Source organism: Mchenga conophoros, linkage group LG22 (assembly GCF_057382185.1).
Source record: "Mchenga conophoros isolate Kocher_MC1m ecotype Shallow Benthic linkage group LG22, M_conophoros_male_GT1.1, whole genome shotgun sequence".
NCBI classification, from domain to species: Eukaryota; Metazoa; Chordata; class Actinopteri; order Cichliformes; family Cichlidae; genus Mchenga; species Mchenga conophoros.
The window spans coordinates 14,242,331-14,265,060 of record NC_140546.1 but is presented as its reverse complement, the minus strand read 5'-3'; the positions used below and the strand labels follow the sequence as shown (position 1 = coordinate 14,265,060).

Below are 22,730 nucleotides of genomic sequence, written 5' to 3'. Positions count from 1 at the left end.
CCCCTTCTCCTCCTTTCTGTCTCCAGGATATGGCTTTGTGGACTTCGACAGCCCAGCTGCAGCACAGAAGGCTGTGTCATCTCTCAAAGCCACTGGGGTGCAGGCCCAAATGGCCAAGGTAAGGAGTGTCTAAAAACAAGTTGGCGTCCTCACTTCCTCGTGCATTATCTTTAGCAATTTTTCGTTTTTGCTCATTCAGCTCCTGCCAGGTGTTTAGTATTGCACATTTAACAAACTTAACAAGTTTGCCATGAAGGACTTTTTATCTTGAAGAGAGACTCCTAAATGTGGGCCTCAAACTGCATTTGAGTGCCATTAGACAACAACTTGGGAAGTGACACTGGTGCATGTATGTCTCTGTTATCTTACTGATGCTGAAACTGGAGTCTAGCACAAGATACGTGAAATTGTGGATCACTTCTTTCCTGTGGTTATGTGGGCTTTTTGTGTTGTGTTTGACAGTATGCATACAGTATGTGCTGGATTACAGCACTCCATGGCACTTGTGGTTTCCAGTTAGTGAGCTGGCCCCTCTCTAACTGAGGTTTGACTAGTCGCTTGTGCTACGTTGTCGAGTGTTATTAGCCTGCTAAAGTGGAAGCAGATGAGACAAGCTGTTTGAGTAGTACAAAAAGGGCCCTAGTGAGTTGTACAATGGAGACAGGTTGATAGGCATATGTGGAGAGGTGTAGCTTAGAGGAAACTGCACACTGCCAGGGTATGATCTTATTCACCAATTTCCTATACAATCTTGTATTTTATGTCAACACTGTGGTTGCATATTTATTGTTGGGCATTTGGCTGTCTGACAGAAGAGCCGTTTTACCGGGAAATGCATTTCAGAGATATTGTTTGGTGTTTGGCAACCCTCAGGCAGTGATCATACTGTTCTTTTCCCATTTTTGTTCTCTAATTTTCTTCATTTCCCTGTTGACTGCTCTGAGAGTCACCATATTAGAAGGCACAGCAGGGCCCTCTCTCCGGACATCTATGACAGACAAGCCTGCCTGACTTAACCAGGCTATTCCTGTACCCGTCAAACATTTGTTAATGTCAGAATACCTTAATAGGTGAAGAAAATGTCAGTAGCACTGAAACAATAAATATGCTGATGACTATTTGAGGGTGCACCTTGAGTGATTTTTCTTGAGACGAGATGGCGTGCATTTGATCCAATCCAAAAATCCCCCCCTCCCACCCTCGAAACCGAAGAAGACCTGATGAGATGGGGAGCGGCAATGGCTCCGGTGAAGATGACAGAATTGATGGTAACGATGAAGGTGGCAATTATTTTGATCAAATGGGATGAGATCTGACAGGAGGAGATGATATTCCGTGTGGTGCTCAGGTGTGCCATTTCTCAAATGCGCCATTTGCCCGTTTCCTTTCCCCACCAGTGTCCTTCTTCCAATATTTATAAGAGGGCAAGCTCTCTGAATACTGATAAGAAACCATGCTCTTTGTCCATCACATTTTAAGACCACTCTTTGCATTGCTCCCCTTCTCTCAGTCAATATTTTCATGAGAGGGGGCTCGTGTCCCAAAACAAAAGAGCTGACCTTTATAGAAATCTTGCCGCAAACACATTCTCAAAATCATTTTCTATTAGCATTTGTGTATAATAGCTGATTTTTTTGAGTGCTCCCTTGTTCTGTTCGCACAAATGGTAAGACCAGCGTTCTCTGCTGCAGCTCTATGCTTTTATCACACTTGTGAGGGACATTAAGTAGTAGTTTGCTTTTATAGACTCCCTCTGTATCTCGCTAATGTGTCTTTACCAGGTATCACTGCCATCACTCTATCGACTCCTCACCCAACACTTCCAGCCTAGCCCCTCACCATTTCTTTTGCTTAGTGCCGTTTTCTCTCAGCATTGTTTTGGGTTTTGTTTTGTTTTTTTGGTTCTCCTGCACACACAAATATACAGACACACACACACACATTTGTATTCACATCCACCAAGTGTTGCCCTTCGAGACATCCAATGAGCAGTTTTTCCTCCATCAATAATTAACAGCGTGTTATCTTTGTGTCTGCCTACCTGTCAAGGTGTCTCTCACACCCCACCCTCCTCCCGCTCGTTCTGTCATGCCGAGTAGCATTCCCGCAGCGGGAACGGATGAAAATACAGGTGAGCACCGAGGAGGGTGCAAATCAGAAAGACTACTGCTAACGCCGTGGACGGCTTCCACAATAAGAACATCCAGCCTCGTTCTCTCGCTCCCTCTGCTCCATTTTGTCACTCCACAACAAAGTAATAAACGAATCGCAAGTCGGAGCCAGAGGCTTTGAGCTCATTAAATAAAACTGTCACAGTAATCAAGTTGCACCTTTTTTCCTGCCTTGATGCCATTAAAACACTTTTATTAAGGTGCCTTATTTTAAACACAGCTGCAAACCAGGCAAGAAATGGAGAGAAAGGCAAAGGATCACTTGATTTCCTCTTCTTCCGCCAGTGAAGCAGCCCGCTGTCTCTCTCCTCTTACTCCCCTTGGAATTTGAAATACCAAGGCAGTAGAGATGAAACGTTACCTTCCTTTTGTTTTGCCCTCCCCTGGGGATGGTGACAGCGAGAGGGAGGAGAGGAGCCATAATTAAGACACCTAAAGGACACTTCCCCCCCGTGCATCCCTTCCTGTCACTCACCTCTACACAAGTCACAGATAAGAGCACTTAACATAGGTGTGGAGTACGTGTGTGTGTGTGTGTGTGTGTGTGTGTGTGTGTGTGTGTGTATTTGAATGTGACAGTGTATTATTATGTGCATGTTTGTCTGCACTACATTCCCTGAATTACACATTTTTTGCATCATTTTGTAACATTTTTTATATAATTGTAACTAATTTTTAATTTCAACTAGGATGCCTGTCATTTCATCTAAAATGGAAAATTACATTTTGTAAAACACACGTTATACCTTATTAACCTTATCACCTTGTCTTTGCGTACAAAGAGTTGAATGACGGGGGATAAGCTCACTTTAGTATAAAGAGTTGTGAAAACGACCGACTGGCTTCATCTAAGACTGAGAAATGAAAAAAACGTGGGGTGTATTTCTAAATCTGGAACAGGGACTTTAGCATTTTGCTTTCTAACTAGTCAAGCGTCTCTGTTCTAGCTATGCTCTTTGAATAAAGATCTTCACATCCATAAGTACAGCAGGTGTGTCGTGGGTTTGTTGAATTTTATCCCATTTCTTAAGAACATGACTGTCAGATCCTTTTCATCTGCACCTACCTCCTGGCACAATACTCTTCTTTTGTTCTTCATTTGTCCGATTTCTCAAATTTCTTAAGGACACACTGCACACAATGCCACAAAACACCAAATTTTCAGCTTAGATATCTTTGTAAATCTTGTTTCAAAAATACTATTTTATGTCTGTCAGTTTGTGTTATCATTGGCATTTCTGGCATAATTGAGAGGAAATTGGTTTTTTTGTGTGACAGACTACTAGCAACAAAGTTCCTACATATACAATTTTTAAATTGGTTCTTTGCTAAATTTTCTGTTATAAAACTGTCTCATCCTTTGATTTAAGTGCCTTTTGTAATCTCGAATGAGTCGGGTTTAAGTTGCTTAACGAACATATATATATACATATATGTATATGAGTAAAAAACCTGCTAATGTTCAAAGAAAAGCTTTAAAAGAACTTCAGAAAGGCTGGAGAAATACTGAGCAAAATCTAAAACAATGTAGCTTGGTTCAAGTCTTTTTCATGGTACTAGAACTCTTAGCAAAAAGGTGAAAGGGATGAATAAGTATTAACCAAAATGTATTAGTTTTCTTATTTATCAGTAGAGGTAGGCACAGATGACTGCTTATATAAATAACATGTTTTTAAATAAGAGGCGCTTTTATGCTGCTTTAAAAAAATTGTATAGATTAGTGTGATGTGTACATAAAATGTACTTTTTACATTGTCATTAACAGGCGCGTGTATGACATCACTAAAGAAGTATTAAAACATTCATATAGGCAGTATGACTTTATATAAATTAAGGTGGGAAAATCTGGTAAATCTTAACATAGTGTTCTAACAGGAGACCTTAATAGGATTCACTAGGGTAAGTGTGTTCGTGTTTTGTGCATGTGTGTAATACGGTTTGTAGGCACGCACTTGCCTCCTGGCACCATAGACTCTATTCTCCGTGCCACTTTGTTCAGGTAGCTTTCCAAACTGAGAAAACCGACACATCGAGCAGACAGAATGATAACAGGTAAACGCCGCGTCTAGCTTCGCAGATGCAAACCTGTCAACCAGCCGCTCGCCTCACTCTCCACAGGCTGCCATTTTCCCCTTGAGCCAATCAGACTGAATTATGGGAAGGGCACCCTCGATTGTGGTGTCTGTGTCGGAGAGGTAATTCCGCCTGACAGCTGCTTGCTTTCAGACAACAGCCAGTCTTTATGGAAATCATCCCTCCCTATTCTCGCTCCAGTCGGCTTCTGCTGATAACAGCCCGGATGAAAACAAAGCTGTCCTTTTTGTATTTTCTTCTTTTTCTTTTTTTTTTGACTCGTTCCTCTCGGCATGGACAACCTAGAATTAGAAAAAAACAACTCTGACACCCTATGGAGGCTAACCAGGTTCACCCAACTTTCTATAGCTAATTGTTATATGAACTTTGGATCTTGCTAGACATTGTCTGATACAAATAAATATACATGCATTATGTGAGAATAGTATACATAGTGTCAAAAGTGTCAAAACTAAACAATGGTGTTCATATTAGAGAATTTAAATAGTGGGGATGAAGACTTTGTGAATAGCATCTCCATCCTTACCCTTGTTTAAATAGCCGATATTTATAAGGTTCGCAGAAGCTGCAGGCAGACAGAAAGGCGCTACTTGCCCTTCACGTTACAGAGGGGAAATTATGCTAAAAGCATCATTAAAGTGCCTCCAGGAAGTGAATCCCAAATGTTTATGATAACGCAGTGCATACACCGGCCCTTCAACCAGTAGTCACTGGCGAATGCTTCAGATGGTTTAACGGTGTGAAACGAACCGGAGTGTTCAGTCCTCCTGCTCGTTCCCTCTCTCCCTCTCATGCATTCTCGCTTTCACTGCCTTTCGCTTGCTCTGTCTCCTCCACTGTCTTTTTCTTTCTCTCTCCCGGGGAAGGTTTTCTGTCAATATCACATTTATAGTCATGTGAAATGCACGGATCCCCCTATGGGTGGTCTGCAGTCAGTCAGCAGACTTTCTTATTATCCTTTAAAGGTGACTTCTCTGATGTCTCAGCTCCACTGGCACCCAGGACACCACCGTTCAGCTCAACACAGGGTGACCTCTGTATGATAATCAAAGGGACTTGACTGCGCTCTCACAGTTGGTTACTGACAACAGCTAGCCTAGCAGGCCTAGCCAGCATCGGTTAAATCTGGAGAAAATGCAGCTGGAATGCAGTGCATTGTGTATACCGAAGGATAATTGCAAAGACTTTGGGGATACAGGTGCTCACTCAGCAGCATCATTCACCTCGCTGTTCTCCACCTTGAATGCAGTGCCATTTCCCCTCTGACATCCACCTCAGCATTTGTTCACAAAACATATGGTGTCAGTGTGGTGATCAGCATTTTCCCCCGGAAGCTGCCATCAACTGAGACATCCTTATGATTATAGTCCCTCACAGCACCTCGTTTTCTTACATAGTGTTGTGCTCAAATTTTATGGATGTAAAGGATTCTTGTCAGCACATAAGTATAGTTTGGACATCGCCATAACCTGTAGGTTTAGACTGATTTCCTGCAAATGTCCCTTTCTTTCCTCACTAATTGTCATCTCCCTGAAAGTATGATATGACCACTTCAACATTATGTTGGCCCACCTTACTGTTGCCAATGTTTACCTTAACCTTAATCCCAGTGCATGTTGAATTTGAATTGCCAGATGTCCATATTAAAAACATACAGTGTATAAAAACAATCCTTGTGAGACAAGAACTGAGGCTTTACTTCACCTTGAATACTCAGTTTCTACCTTCTTTTTTTTTCATTTATAAAGCACAACACAACCACAAGGTCAAACTACACCAGTAGTCTAGTCAACATATGTGTATAAAAATGTGCACAAAACAGCATACTTGAATTGTATTAGGCATTTAATACACCCAGCACAGAAATAACCAACAATAAAAGGATGTTTTTTGGCAACAGCAGAATAACATTTTAGTAGACTCTTGATTATAGATGCACTGATTGCAATTTTCATGGCCGATTCCAATTTCCAGTTTGTTTGTTTTCTGTGTGACCTCCTGATGCCGATTTTTGATGATTCCAGTTTACTTTCTAAGAGCTATAGAGGATGGGGTGTGCAAACAAAAACACATTTTCTTCTATGCAAACTTATTTTATTATTGTCATAATAAAGGAAGTTAAACTTCCAAGGTGAAAATAAAGTCCTCTGCTAATACAAAGAGGTACAAATAATTAACAGTAAATGAATTGCTGTACATCCACCTTTACTTGACCTTTTTTACCTTATCTAACAAAAGTAGGAGCAAAAAATTTTATGTCACAAAACAAATGTCAGATACTTTCCAGTGTGCTTATAACTTCACTAGATAACTGCTTTGATCCTTTGCTCATACCGAGGCTGCTGACTTGTGGCTGAGCTCTGGATAACTTTAGCCACTTTAAAGTTTCTTTAATGTCTGTGTCCAACCAGGTGAAGGTGATTTAGTTTTGTTGTTACACTTTCATGGTTATTCCCAGCCGTGTTTTGCTTTTGGGAATTTTGCATCGCTCACAGCGAAGAGCCTCCACACTACAACATGTTAGCATGTATCTGTTAGTCTATGCATGTCAGTTTGTCTGTGCTGTGTATGTGTTGTGCATGCATTTAAGCCACTGGCTCATAATTGGGCATACATAGTGCTGACGAGTCGGTCACCGGTCCGTGCCGAAAACAGGAAAAGGGACGATTCCTGTTCCTCGCTGGTCAATTGGTGCATCTCTAGTCCTGATGGTATTCATTTTTCCCTTGACATATATACTTCACAAGTACACTTACTCATTGTTACTCATTGTATGATACTAAGGAGAGAGTAGTAGATGAGGTGCTGCCCCTTGGCATGTATATATAATATCATCCAATCTGAAGGAATTTTGCTTTTAGGAATGGCCTTAAAGTGGTCAGAGCTAATGTGTTTCTAGCACAGGCCCAGCTGAAAAGCTGAAAGCTTCAGATTGGAAGAAAAAACGAGTTATGAATCATGCAGGGGTACTTGTCCCAAATAAAAAATATAGTGCTGAAATTTGCATATGTCCACTTTAAAATAATTAAGTTCTCTAAAGTTGTGCTGCGTTTCTGCTGATTTACTGAAAATGCCTGACAATTTAAATAATCTTTTTCCATGATGATTTTGACTCTTTTTCTTTTTCATTTTTGTAATTGGCCTACACTAGAATGACGTGAATGAAGAAATATGTTGATACCTGTTGAAATATGCAGTGTAGGGAGATAATATAACTCCTAAAAAGAAAGAGCTGGATTTGCTAAGGTACAACTTTTTTATAAGCTGTAGTTAGCACCACTGTGGCTCAGCACACCACCCCCCTCTCGTTTTTCCTGCAGAAGTGATACTTTTGAAGGGCAAAGCCAGTGAGAGTGAGACGGACCATCTGACAAGCACTGGCTCCGAAGCACCTCTGTTGGCTTCCACTGTCTCTGCCGTCTAATTACGCTTCAATCATCCACGGGAGCGCTGCATGCGGTAAATTATTTTGCAGAGCAGTGCGGAGACGTGCCGAGCTGCGAGCATGAGAGAAAATGAGAAATAGAGACTAAGTAGAAATCAATAAGAGCTCAAGTAAAAATAAAAAAACCCCACAACTTTAAAAGGTAGGAAAGATTATCAGAATAATGGAATTAAGAGAGAAACAAAAAAAGCCGGAGAAACTGCAGAAAGTGCTGGATGGTGAGAATGAGATCGCTGTCTCTCATAATGTCGCCTCCATACAGCCGGATTTAGACGAGTGCAAATGAACAAAGTTACAAACTTGTCATTTAACCAGGCAGAGAGGTGCGGGAGAAAGCGATGCACCGAGAGATGCCGAGTCCTCTCCCACCTACTCCACTTTTATATGTTGCCGAAACTAGCAGCCAGCTGTGTAAATGAAAGCATGAATAATGTTAGAAACTCACTTGAGCACTGCGTAACAAAGCCTTGGTTTAAGCGGAGTAGGTGGTGACTGATACATGTGTTCCCCTCGGGGCTTACTAAAGCTGTATACGCCTACTGCAGAGATCGAGCAGTACTACGAACACATACTCGTATACTCGCATTGACTCATCTCTACTCGCCTGAAGCTGACACCGGTTCTTATACATGCTTATGCCCTTCCTGTGCCAAAATGGCAAGACTGAGAACTTCAGGGCTCACAAGATTTGCTCATGTCTCAGTGTGAGAGTCTTTGTTGGCCTGATAGCCTGCGGTAAAACCCCTGATTCTGGTTGCCTGCAGTCTTTGGATGGAGTCTCTGCTGCAATTCGGTTGGGTTTGATTATCGGAATACAAATAATGTACAAATCAACTGTTACTGCACAAAAAGACTTGCTTTAATTTATATAAAACACAATTACTTCATAATTTTTGCATCGTAATGTATTGGTAGCTTATTAAAGCATGTTGTTTCACTAGTTTAGTTTGCCCTACATTCATACACACAATACTCAAAAATACCTGCTGGATTTGCAAGTTTGGAACTGGTGTACACTAAGGGAAAAACACCAACATTCCAGCAGTACTAGAGTAGTACAGTATATGCCTGCCGCTACATGAAAGATGGCACAGATACTGAGGAATCATTTGGGAATTACTGCCATTTTTTCTTAAGAATATCAGTCTGTCATTGGGTTATTTTTTATTGGTTTCCACTCTCACTACAAAAGTGGGTCTAATTAAAGTACAATTTGCAGTGGTTGTATTTATGTGTGTATAAATAGCAGCTTGTTTTGTTCCCAAATTGCTCCAAAATGGCCTTGTGTCTAAATTGTAGCCTTAATAAAGAATAGTAAAGGCTTGCATTCTCAGTACGCTCAATGCTGCCATGCTTCCTTTGAAGCAAACATAAATATGGCTTTTTCAGGTCTGGTAATGGCCACAGTGTGCAGTTATTAGAATCTCTTTGATGTGGCAACTGTGCCAACCTGCTCGGTGTCTCTGTGAATTGATCTGGCTCAATTAGCGGGCCCGCAGAGACGACGTTCAAAGGACTGGGCTTCCACGCTCAACACTGACACATAGACCAGGTGAAACGCTTTGCATTCATTTACGCAGCTGGCCCTGAGAAGATAACCTGCGAATAGTGGTGAATATTGGAAAATCAATGGTGCAGCTTGAGTTTCAAGCAAAGCTTTCACCAAGAATGTTTGGTGCATTCTTTAACTAATTTCCCACAGCTATGGGCTTAAGTGGGATTTAACTAAATAACTTCTAAACATGCTTCACAATCTGCTCACTCTACTTTTTAACAGTGTGCTTCTTCCCACAAAGCTTACATGCACACTCATATTTGACTACGATAACAATATGCACCTAATATGTTCACTGTGGTTATTTCACACTAGACGCTCATTGTACATCTGCTGTACTGCGTATAAAAGAAAAGTTTGATTTTCTAGAAGATGCTCTGTTAAACACTAATACTTGGTTACAAAGGAACTAAAGAGTGAGGCTTCCATCACTCAGGTCAAACAAGCCTGTGTGTAAATGGTAATATTAGGGTGATACTGAGTGCCATTAACTGTGTACATACACAAAAGGCAAAGAGTGCATTTTGTGTATGTAAATGTAGACACTCTGGCCTCTCTTCCACCCTTCGTCTCTCCCCTGATTCAGCTGACCTATTTCAATTTGTCTTCATCAGTCATACCAATTAACTCGAGGATTAGATTCCTCAATGCCAGCCACCCCGAGTCCTCCCTATATACCACTACCTCTACAGTCCCTCTGTTCCTACATCCAATGCTACCGCTGCTTTTCTTAAGATTTTGTGTTTTGGAAATCTTTGATACCTCTGCACAACTGTATATGATATGCTACAAAAAGCGCACTTCACAGGATTTTTCACGGGAAGTATTGTTCGAAATCATACATTACAGTGCACTAAAACCACTAAGCTTCAGGTTTTACTATTGCACGGTGGGTTTTTTTCAAAGCACAAAACTCTAAATGATGAAGTACAATGATTGTTCACACAGAGAACGTGTAAAAAGTAAGGTATGTGTGTAATTCCACAGAATGCACTGTACTCTTGAGTGTGCATTGATCGAGTCACATAGTATGCATACCTCCAGCAGAATTTCATATTTTACCCTCCCTCCAAGATCACTCAGTAAATTCACACAGAAAAGACAATAAGTAGGCTTCTGCATCATTTGCACAATTTCCTGCTGTACAGCTACGAGCAAACACTGGGGCTTTTTTTAACGATTTGTTTATTCATGTGTTCACCATGCTAATGTAAATCTGCAAGATCTGCATTACTGGCGAATATTTAGTACACGATGCAGGCTAACAAACATGGCGTTGAAACAGTACATTGCATTTTTAGGGGGGGGGTGTTCAAACTATGAAGCAAAAACAATGGAAAAAAAACTTAGAAGTAAAAACTCAAAAATACCAGAAGAATATACTAAATTAAATAGATCTTTGCTACTTAGTCAAACATAAAGAGTGACTATATGAAAACACAGCACCTTAAATTCATCTTTAATTTACCAGAAAATGGCATTTGATTAATGACCACTGCAGCTGCAGAAGTCCGTATGCCAACTTGAACTGCTTATATCCAGTTGCACGCTTGTGTGAGTTCGCATTCCAGTCGCACCGAGCGTCACTTTGCATAAGTCATATTTAATAGCAGGTTTGGGGGCTGAAACACAGTCAGTCAGATTAGAGACTCCATCGGTGTTAACTCTGAAACGGAACTGCCAGGAAAAACTGGGGTTCAATTACAGAGAGACCAATGACACATACTTGGAGGTGCGGGATGTTGTATATAGTACATTTGCAAAAGAAAAATGGACAGCGCTAATATTTTCACGGCCTCTTATCTATAGGCTTCCCAGCAATGATTAGGTGATCAGTTTAGTTTTTACAGATGGATGCGATAGCTTAGCTTTATTTCCCTCACTGCCTCTTTTCAGTTTAAAAAGAATAACATCAGACACGCCTCTTTCTTTTCTTTAACCAGCTGTCCTCAAACCATCATCCTCCACTTTCTTTATTAAGACTCATCTCTTTTATCCTTCCTTTATCCTTCCATAGCGCCTCGTCTTGCTCACTGCTTCCCTCTCTATGTCCCTCTTTAATGAATTCTACGGGTATGCGATGTTAAATTACACTGACTGTTTCCATTTCCAGCGGCTTCAATCATATGTGAGAGGTCTGTAGTAGAAGGGGAGCCGTGAGTCCAGCCAGGGCAGATCAGGGCAGATCAGGGCTGCAGTTGATGAACCAGCTCTCTGACACCAACACAGTCGCTCATTCTGCCTAATGAGGAAAAGGAAAAACCAGAGCAAGGAGTCCTTTTTTGTTTCCTCCGTCCTTTTCATCTCACTGGCTCGGCTCCCATGAGTCCTCTTGTGTGAACGTTTCCTTGCAAGTTGCGGCGGTAATGCCGTTTCGCATCAATATATGAAACACGTGTGATTGTGCTTTTATTTTTGGTTATTTTTCATATCTTTTATCTTTGCTCTTTCTTGATCGACTGAAAAGTAAAGCATCTTTAGAAAAAAAAACTGAAGCTCAACAGGGGACTTGCCCTTAAGACCTCAGGACTAGTACAGACATATCGTGTATGTACACACACTGGAACAGGAAGAAAGAAGAGAAATACAGCTTAAGGACGGGTGGAGCAAATGATCTTTTACCTGCAGTTTTCTCCAGGGTCTGGATGAAATAAGAGATGGTCAGCACTTCAGAGACAGAAATTGAGATGGGACAGGTAGATGTATGGCACACGGGTGTCTTAACCCTCTCTGAGGTGATTTCAGATCATTACCTCTCCTTCAATGTCTCACCTCGAAAACAAAACATCAGCACATTCCTAAAATCCACTCCAAGGATCTCTAGCAGGCAAAAGAAAGTCACACACATTTTTTCCCAGCCTGTTTCAAATGATTTACTAATAGTTTTATTACTAAGGTTATTCCTTATGGGCGATGTGACCAAAAATATTTATCACGATATACATTTGAAAATTTGCGATAACGATATAACTGACGATATAATTGACACTAGACAAATGCTTTACAACTCCACAACTTTATTAGTAGAAAAAAAAATCAATGTAAGTGCATTAAAGTTACATAAAAATTTAACAGTGCAAATGCAAATTCCTTGCTGACAGTTTAACCAAAAGGCATTTCCAGTGGAAATTGGGCGACATATCCTCAGCGTAACCATGTAGAATAGCCACAAAACTTAAAAAGAGGTTATACACACACAATACGGTAACATTATGTTGAAGTGCAGTACGTATCACTCCGCGAGGCTCCTGCCTATGATAGCCGCAATGATCCATCAAGCGGTGCGGCTTCGTAGCTTAGCAAAGTCGTACTAAAACATTTGACAGATTTTCGAGCGCCGTGTACCATATAAAATCATTTCGAGGTCATAAACACAACCAGAATTCATACATAAGGCACACGGGATTATAAGGGGCACTGTCAATTTTCAGAAAAATCAAAGGATTGATTTTAAGCGTGCCATATTTTCCAAAATACGGCCGTCGCTAGCATGCGCTGCCAAAAATAGTGCTTTGTTGTGTATCTGATAGACGAAAGCTAAACCAGTTCCAAACCACTGAAGTTGCAGCATTTTTACAAACGAATTCTGGTTCATCTGTTTCATTCAACGATCCGCTTTCGCCCTTCTCATTCTCGCCGCCATGCCTTTTTCCACCATGTGCGTATGAAAACAAAGGCACTGCGCATGCGCGTTTCACCCATATTCTATCGCGATATTTCATTTTCTTATCGTTGCCCAACATTATACCAGTATTACCGTGAACGGTATGATATGGCCCAGCCCTATTCTCCACTGCCCTTTTGTTTACGCACGGTGGCAATATTTTGCCTGCATGCATTGCGATGGGTGTTGTGCGACTGCGTGCAGACTTTGTGTTGTTGTGTTGTCGGTTTCTCTCTCTCCTGTTCTCTCCATTTGTCTTTGTTATGTCTGTCACTGTTTCTCGTTCCTCCGCTCCACCCATAAAAGCAGCTGTTCTGTCTCCTTCGCTTACACTATGCTTGATGTTTGGCATGAGTGCTGGTTTGTCGTGCTTTGTTTGTGATGTATTGGGTTTTGTGTGTGCGTGCGTGTGTGTGTTATCTCCATATTCTTGATCCCATCTTGGTGGTGCCGCTGTGTTGTTTGAGACTTATCTTGCCTCCATCGCCGGTTTTATCTTTGCATTATCGTTTCGGTCGTTCCCATGTTATCAAATGGCACGATCGAGCTGGCGACCTCTCTTTCTTGACATCGTCTTAAAGTGCTCTCAGAGATGTCTCAGCAGTTCCTTGAAGGTTTTCCTTCCTGCCACGGGTGATCTTTTTTTATTGCATGTCATCGTCCCTTCTTTGGCATGCTGAATGTCAAAATATTTGATTTTTTTTCCTATTTGCATGCGTTTTAGCCTTTGTGGATGGTATAGATTTTCACATGCGTCAAAAACATTTAACTCTCAGGGATATCTTTGTTTCTACCAGCAGCTGCGATTTGTCTCCTGCCATCATGTGCGTTCGCCTGTGTTTACATGGCTGCAAGTCTGTGTTGTTACATTTGATTCAGAGTATGGTATGATTCATAGCAGATGGCTGCCTCCCTCCAAATATTTCCTCCAGTATGACAGCTGAAGAAAGTTAAAACTGAGAATGGTAGATGAGCTAGAAAAGGGAGGAAAACCGGGGATGTGATTAAACCATGTGCTCAGTGGAGGGAGCATCCATCCACATCCTTCATGTGGTATGTGACATAGATACAAGATGTCTCCCATGCTAATTTTCAGAGCAGTACACACTCTTTACAGATTCATTTTGAAGTTACCAGTCAAACAGAATCAACTCGTTTTCCTCCATGCAAAGAAATCAGACTGGAGACCCCTTAAATATATACCCCAGGCTGTTTGCACATCAGTTGATCTTCTAATGCCTCCTTTCCTTCCCTTTTGCCCCTCATGCGTGGGATCTTTTTTGACTGTGAAGTTTACATCTTCTTCTGATGTTTTATACAAATTCTTTATTGGATCTGTAAACAGAAATCTCGATGGCCTTCTAAGCCTCTGCTAGTCCAAATCAGAGCTTTGTGTACCACATGTTTTTGCAGCGCTGTTTTTTGTCTGCACTTCAGCATCCACTCAACCACACACACACAGTCAGTATTCCCTTATTAGCAGGGTACGTACAGCTCATACCTGTCAGGACAAAGAAGAGGCAACCTTGACAAGCTAGCTAGTAAGGAGGCACTGCCAGTCAAATGATGCTGCCGTGTCAAATAATGATCAGTCTCACTGAGCCCAAGCTGTGAGACTTAGCTACCATATACAGATGCTGTTGTTTAGATCACATTACTGTTTTCTGTATCTTGAGTTATTACTCTTTGATTTAAAGCAAGTATTTGCTGGAGACTTGAATTTACAGTCTATTTTCTGGACTGGGTCATTTTATCTGAAGAGTCACTGTTTTGTTCATTTATTGAAAGATGCACATTGCTTAAGAAATGCTGTTTCACACAATAAAAGAAGTGCCTTTTCACCTTCAGCCTGTAAAATACAATAATACAGCGCATTTCCACTCTGTACATTTTCAAGAAAAGAATGAAATGTGAAAAAAACATACAAGTTTCTACATTCAAGTTTTGTATTATTTGGTTTTTATTGCTTATCCAGTAGGAGATCTGAGGGTATACACTCTGAATTTTATTTACAATATGTTGATAGCAGCATTCCCACCAGTATACCACCCACTACCTGTTGTTAATGAATGACTATAAACCTTTAATAAAAATGTAAATTACCTGCTACAGTTTGATTGAGTTAATCAATGTGTGGTACCACACACATATAGATCAGAGAGCTCAAGATTGTCTTGTTTTTGCTTTTGTCATTATTGTTTGATGTGCTTGTATTAGCTGTTTTGGGTTGTTGTTTTTTTAGGTTCCCCAGAAAAAACATTATCAGTGATCATCATTATTGAGAATTTGTATTCACCACATATATAAAACCTCATTTTATGTTCAATTCAGCCTCAATATGTTCAGAGGAGGTCAGGAGAGAGGTACAATAGGGATGTCTACGGCCATTTGTAACGCACAGTGGACGCTCTGTGGCTTTTGAGATCTTGTCAAAATCGATGAAATTATGAACACGGAAAAGTAGCGTGAGGTTTTAATCCAGCATACTGTGCAATCAGGAAAGCATTTGATCAGCAACAGCTTCATTTTTCAGCATGAAAATGATCCCAAACACACTGCTGATGCAGAAAAAGCATTTCTGGATAGAAAAAAACACACAGTACAACACTATCACTCGTTGATTGGCCTCCCCAGAGCTTGGACCTCTACATTATAGAACCAGCGTGGGGCCATCATGACTGAGAAAAGAAAAAAAATTAGCCAGTATTCAAAGAAGAGCTTTGATTGTCCTTCAAGAATCCTGGAAATCTGTTCCTGAAGACTACTTAAGGAAATTAGAAGGAAAGCTTGAATAAGAGCATTCAGGATGGTGGTCATATCATACATTCACTTTCAGTCTCATTAGAATTGTACAAACTTCTTTCCCTTATATAGTATATTTCCATGCATGTTTGCACTTGTAAATCACTGCACCTGTTTCCTATTTTCCTGGCAAATTATGAAGGAATGAAGGATGGCTCGAGACTTTTGTAGGTATCATGGGATTGCTTGGCCACAGCATTGACAAGTGTAGTTTCAAAGATTACACCCAGAAAACATGACTTGGCAATAGGTTTCTATGTCTTGCTAAAAATGTTAGTACTATTGAGTAAAGGTACTGAGTGTGAGTAACACAAAACGCATTAATTCTTGTGCACATAAGAGAATATGATATTTTGATTTGTTTGTGAAGTAGTTTAAAAAGTCTTTGCGACCCTTATGGTTTCGGTCATTCACTGGTTTAAAAGCTGGCAGCAAGACGGCTTCTCGTTGCCTCAAGCAAGCGGGGGACAGCGAAAAGGAGGAGAAGGAGAAGAGGGAGAAGAGGAGGGACAGGGAAGATGGGATCTGAAGAAGTAGGGGAAGTAGAGATTTGACTCCAATCAAATTATTGGCCAATCAAGTCATAACGTGAGTAATTCAAGGCTTACATCGACGACCCTAATCTCATTTTCTGTGCATTAGGGGCTCAAAGGCAGGCTCTTACCGAGCGCGCTCAGTGGGGGGTCCTGGAGGGAAAAGGTGCTTTGATGGGAGACAAGAGAGTCACGTTTGGTGGTGTGTGTGTTTATGTAAGAGACAGACAATCTGCTGGGTTGCTGAAATGCTGCCTGTCTCTCTCTCTCCCTTTTTTGAGCAATACTGTAAAGAAGAGAAAGCCAAGCTAGGGGTATTGGGAGGTTTACATCGCCTTTCTCTTGCCATCTGCTTCAGTGTCATTGTCCAATGGCAACATCTTTCATTTGCCCAATTACAGAGTAGGGATTATGTGTTTGTTTCCTGCCCACAGGCTCCCTTGCCACACTTGACTTATGTTTTATGTAGACAAGTATCATTTATCCTCTAATGAGGCTTGCCATGACACCCTAGGTAAAGGTACTTTTGCTTTTAATAGCGTTTCTCAACACAATATATTGATTATAAAATAAGATTATGTATAATTTGTCTTGAGAATAACCCCTATTATGGTAGGAAACTCTGCTGTAACTAGTGGGGTGAACGCAGCTCACTGGGAGAGCATACACCTGGAAAAACATGACGAAGGACAGATCCTCTGAAAAAGAGCAGGGTTTTCTGTCGAGCGCTCATCATGCTCGGCCTGAGCGTCCCGGGGTCTGAGTGAGAAAAAGCCTGGCATGTTTCCATGCTGATTTGCATGTGGAGGGTTCCTGAATTAGTGACCCACCCATCCCCACAGTGTGGACGCATACACGCATGTATAGACTCCAGCCTACCCCCCGCGTTTGGGGATCTGCATTGTCGAAACAGCTGCCAAGGGAACAGCTTGTGTCAGACGGGGGGGGGGGGGGGGAAGTGAGAGGGAGCACAGGGGAGAGCGAAGGTAATCAGTTTTTAGAAAAATACTGCCTCTCCATCCTCTGCCAAGAGTTAGTTTGTGTTGTGGCTTTTTTTTGTTCTGGCCCAGCGTAGCCCTGGCACTATGGCCCCAGCCACCCACCCCTCTGCGGTTAATTCAGCAGTAAAGGGGGGAGGGGGAGGGGGGGGGGGGGGGTTAGGTCGTAAACCAACAAAAACAACAGCCAAACAGAATGGTGTTTCTAAAGTGTGCCTGTTTCTCCGTGTGTGTCTGTGTGTGTGCACGGAGAGAAACAAGCTGATTTTTTTTTTCTAATTTCAGCCATATGCTTATGTGTGGGTGACAGTCAGACATCCGTAAAAAGGCTTATTGTTGTGATACCACAGCAAGTATCCATAAGTGAGCAATCACCCTTTTTTCACAGTGCTGGCAATCTGCCTCCTCACAATATTGTGGCATGTGTCCCTGTTCTCCCACACACTTATTCTCAGGAACAAATCTGATTCCATCACAACTGACTGACTAAAGCCATTGTAGCAATACAGCACCAGTCGAACAAATGTAACAAGCTTATGCATGGTGGATCTAGTTTGACACATGCTGCATGCCGCAGACCGAGGATGAATAAACAGGAGCGTCCTTCCCCTTCTCTAATAAAGCCTGTCAGCTCAAGAGGAAGTGACAAGTTCAACAGTGTTCCTGGTTAACACAGCAACCTATGAATAACCTCATCTCATAAAACATATGGCCCTTCCATCAAGCATGATGCGAACAAGGCGGCACATGTGAATTAGGGTGTCAATCAAAACAGAGCTTTTGTGTGGCCTTGAATATCAACATGTGCATCGTCTGAGGAATGATGTGTTTAACATTAGCATTCCTGGGTTTAATTGAAACATGTATTAACAACTTTATCGCGTATTGGTTAATGATTTTTATTAGCCACGGATTCTACAAGACGAAGAATGAAAACTGCTCTGTACAGCTATTATGTTACAGAGTTTAAAGTAGTTTTTCTGAGCTCATTGTTTATCAAGTAGTTAAAGTTGGATTTTTAATAGTGAAAGAATTTGCAAGTTTTCTGCTGTGTGCATATATCCATTTATTCATAATGTATTACCGCTGTTTTCTCAGCCTCTAGTCTGGGAACCAACTAAATGTGTTGCTGACAGTATTTGACGGAATAATCCAAGAATCAGTGCTCACCGATGCAACATCAATTAAGATCAAGTGAAGGGTCGATTTGTCTTCAAAAGGTTGGCGAGGATCTGAACTGTGAGTTATGTGAACTAGAGCCTTTCCTCTGACTGTAAGCAGAGGAAGCGCGAAAGAGGTAGCCAGCTCAAGGGAGAGCTAGCTGTTTACTGCTATGCGGATGTAAACCAGTGTTTGCCATCACACTTTTAATCACTTTGGAACCTTTTGAGACGCTGTACAGCAGCAGGGGAATGACTTTCACTGTTTTGCTGTTTAGGGAGACTGAGAGGAAGGAAGAAAGGAAGCGATACAATTCTGTTGCTCCTCTGGCTACTATTCACCCTGTTTCTTTTCTCCGTTTCCTTCTCTCCCCCTTTTCTCTGCTCCCTACAAAGGTATGTTAAATGCATAAAAGTCTAATTGCTATCACAGCTGCAGCTCCATCGGCATTCTGTCTGAGTATTGGCCTGGATACTTCTTCCCTCTACTTACACTGCCCAGAAAGGAGAGAGGTTATAATAACGGCTCAAAGGTAATGCTGTCAGGCTTTACCTCCATTTAAAATTCTCTTTTCCAGGTTTTTTATTGTTGGTTTTGGCTTTTCTGTTCTAATTGCTCTCGCATTCATCATCCCATTATAGGCGTTGTGATGTAAAAGGAGTATTTATACAACATGTATTGTAAGTACCTACTGTATGAGCACTTTACTATCAAGGTGAAGTTCATAGAAATTACAAACAAAAAATACAATATATGGAACCCATATGCCACCTTGTATATCTGCTGCTATAACAGCCCTCATTGTTGGCAGCATATACTGCATCTGTGAATGGCAACCTCCAGGGCTAAAAAGCCACGGTGGAAGTGCCTAATGGCCACTTGAGGTTGACTACAAAAGCGAGTACACTCCCATGTTAAAATGCCCAACTAAAGGACATTAAAAGCATGTTTACAACCTGGTACAAAAAAGGAAAATTATCTTGGCCACTGAAGACAAACGGCAAAGGGCCCGGACCGCTGCATTTGGCCTTGTGGCATGTGATCAACCACTGAGCTAAACCAGCGCACCCTTTTTACGCCATTTTTAATAGATTTATCCAAAGGCCTGCTTTGAGGTTCAGCCTGCAGAAGTATATTGTTCAGTTTTGATGAAATTTTAGTATTTTATTAGTCTTTTTCTTAATCACTCTGTGTTGTTTGCACTGGTTTGATTGCAGCTGAAAACACAAATCCCATCTGGGTTGCACCAGGATGGGCATCCGATGTAAAACTGCCAAATTAAAACATGGGGAGCTACCTGCTGTGGCAACCCCTTGTGTCTTGGTTCATTATTTAACCCTCACGAGATACATTAGCTTATGAGTGTTACCAGAACTAGAGTTAAAGCTTCAAAATAAGAACTTACTAGCTTCATCCATCTTTTCTTTACAATCTGAGTTTCTGACTTTCCTGAAATATCTGAAATTTAGCTCGATTTCAGCCATTGGGCATCAAAGCCTCTGCCCCATTTCACCCAGTTTTGAACAAACCGGGTGTATAATGACATCAATTGTTCTCAAAACAAATGGAATACTTGTGCATGAACATGGGCTCTCAAATCTATTTGTAATTTGCAAGCAATAAGGATTTAGCAAAACCTAACTGTGGCGTGATTTTTAGACATTCCAGTAAGCACTGCTCATGATCTTATTTTGAGATTCTGACCGCTGGTTTGCATTCGCCGTTGTAGTTCATTTAAAGTGTTTCTGCTGGGGCTGAGGTCATCACTGTGTAAAGATGAGTCAAGATCTTCTTCAGCAAACAGATGAACTCATTTCTTATGTGTCAGGGGGAATTAACATACTTCTGGATGTATAATGTACTTAAATTTTACCTGACTCACTGCTTGTGCTGCTTGGCTCTTGTCTTTTTTCTTTCTTTTTGCCATGGTTTTCACCATCTTGCCTGCTCTCACCTCCTCCATATGAAAAATAAGACAGCCTCTCACTCGCTCGCTTTCACTTCCTCTCACGCTCTTTCTTTCTCCCTCTGCATTAATGGATGCAAATGGAGGCGTGTGCGGGGGAAAGGAGCTGACATTTATGCCTCTGATTAGAACATGCAGCCCCAATGCTTAGTAATTGATTGCAGCCGTAGACAGCACACACTCACCCATACCCTCACTTAAAGGCCTGCACCATTTTCTGAATCTTATTAGTGTGTGTGTCTGCGTGTGCACGCGTGCAGCACTTTCCCTGACCCACACACTTCAAAACATTCAGATGAGCGTATGATATGCATGCACACATACACACACACACAGCTGCTCACACAGTATACTCATATACACAAGGATATCCATAGAAGCCCACATAGACTGCATCCATTTGAATAAGAAGATTTTAATGGTTGTTTGGTTCAACTTCATGGCCAAGCTAACAAAACTGCAGCCGGATCAATGTGCAGGCTTGGCTTGTGAATAGGGCTGGGCGATATGACCCAAAATTCATATCTCGATATTTTTTAGCTGGATGGCGATATAAGATATATATCTCGATATTTTTTTTTTAAAGCCATAAAGTAAGAACAAAAAGAGAGTTCTTAGTCAAAGCTGTGTCCCAGATGTCACACAGGCACTTTTATTAACATAGAGCAGATGTACATAAAATTTACTCAAAAATAAATTATGAGCATTTATTAAATAATAATGCTCCATAAATAAAAGAAAACAAGGTTGTTTTTGTGCATAACAAAAAGCTCACAAATGTGCAGTCAAAATGTAAACTAAAAGACGAGCACTATAACAAGGACAGATTTCACAGCTGCTCTGTTCCCAACTTGTACTGCGTGACTGACAACCTGGAGTTTGAAATCCGCTTCGCAACCACGTCTCTTAACAGGTGCCATTTATGGTCCTTATACACAGTAAGGTAATATTACGTTGAAGCACAGTACGTATCACTCCGCGAGGCTCAGCCGTAATGCTCCGACAATCCATCAAGCGCTGCAGCTCCGTAGCTTACCAAAGTCGTACTCAAACATTTTTTGACAGATTGCTGAGCGCCGTGTTCCACATAAAATCGGTGCGCGGCCATCAAGCACAACCAGAATTCATACATAAGGCGCGCTGTCAACTTTTGAGAAAATGAAAGGATTTTAGTCCGTGCAGCACCTCTGGGCTGCATGGCGTTAGCGTGGTTAGCTCGTTAGCGTGGTTAGCTAGCTAACACGTTGACGCCGTCCAGCCCCACGCACGGGGCGATGCGCAGTAACTCGTTAACGGATTTGCCGTGTCCATCTTGTCGCTTCCTGCAGGTGAAGCGATGGGGGAGGAGGGGGAGTTGTGTTCAGTGAAGGAGAGGCGAGGCCGAGTAACGTTGCGTAAAGACGAAAGTGGACGAAAGAGAGGCAAACTTGCGGCTCCGCAAGTATAATTATAACGTAACATAGACTATATCGATATAAAGGATATTGTCACATCTTATATCTCGTATAAAAATATATCGATATTTTTTAAAAACTCGATATATCGCCCAGCTCTACTTGTGAACTCGAATAATCCAGGAATCCTGGGAGTCACGTCAGGGGTCAGGGTGGTATGGTGATGTTTATTTGATAGGTCAGAGTTAGTTTCAGGAGTGAAGCACGGGTACATTAGGGTAAGAGTTCAAATTTTGGAGGCGGGGTTAGAAAAGTCAAGAAAAAAAACATCTTTCTGAAATGATTTAAGGTTTAAAGAGGAACAAAAAGAAGTGAAATGGTCAAGCAAGAGTGCGCTGATGGCACAAATGTCCAGACTATTGTGCCCATTTATTTTTTTGTGTGTGTTTTGTGTCTAGCCCACGTGTGTTTATGAATGCACGTCCATTCCCAGTTGACTCTGACCTTATTTGCTTGTGGTTGCATTTGCATGTAGCCTGCTTACTTTTGCAGTCTTCCTTATGCTTTGTGTGCATCGCTTTGTATGTGAATGTGTGTGTGTCTACACATGTATAGGTGTGTGTAGAGATGGGGGCGGGGGGGCAGCAGGACAGTGTGGCAAGGTGCTGTATGCAGTAATTAGCATCATTCTCACCAGGGAGGCGCTATGTGTGGAGGCCCCATTAAACACATTGCAGGGACAAACACTGAGCCCTGTTCTGCTGACGATAGCATGCCGCCTCCTCTGCAACACACACTTAAACACAAACACTCCTAAATCAACCTGGCCTTCCAGCTCATGTGACATACAGTAGCCGTACACATAGTTTGCGCTTGCCAACGCAAACTGAGTAATATTCAAACATGTCACTCAGCTTAAATTATTCACCAAATAAATTAAAACTAGT

The 22,730-nt window shown here is 41.5% G+C and overlaps 1 protein-coding gene across 4 annotated transcripts in view; it reads left to right on the top strand.

Annotated features, from left to right (window-relative positions):
• LOC146549089 (RNA-binding motif, single-stranded-interacting protein 3-like) overlaps positions 1-22,730 on the top strand; it is a 298,248-nt gene that overhangs the window by 166,458 nt on the left and 109,060 nt on the right. For all 4 annotated transcript variants that reach the window (XM_085261925.1, XM_085261923.1, XM_085261922.1 and 1 more), the window contains one exon: positions 27-118. In XM_085261925.1, the coding sequence (XP_085118051.1) occupies positions 27-118 (92 nt within the window). The remainder of the gene's footprint in view (positions 1-26; positions 119-22,730) is intronic.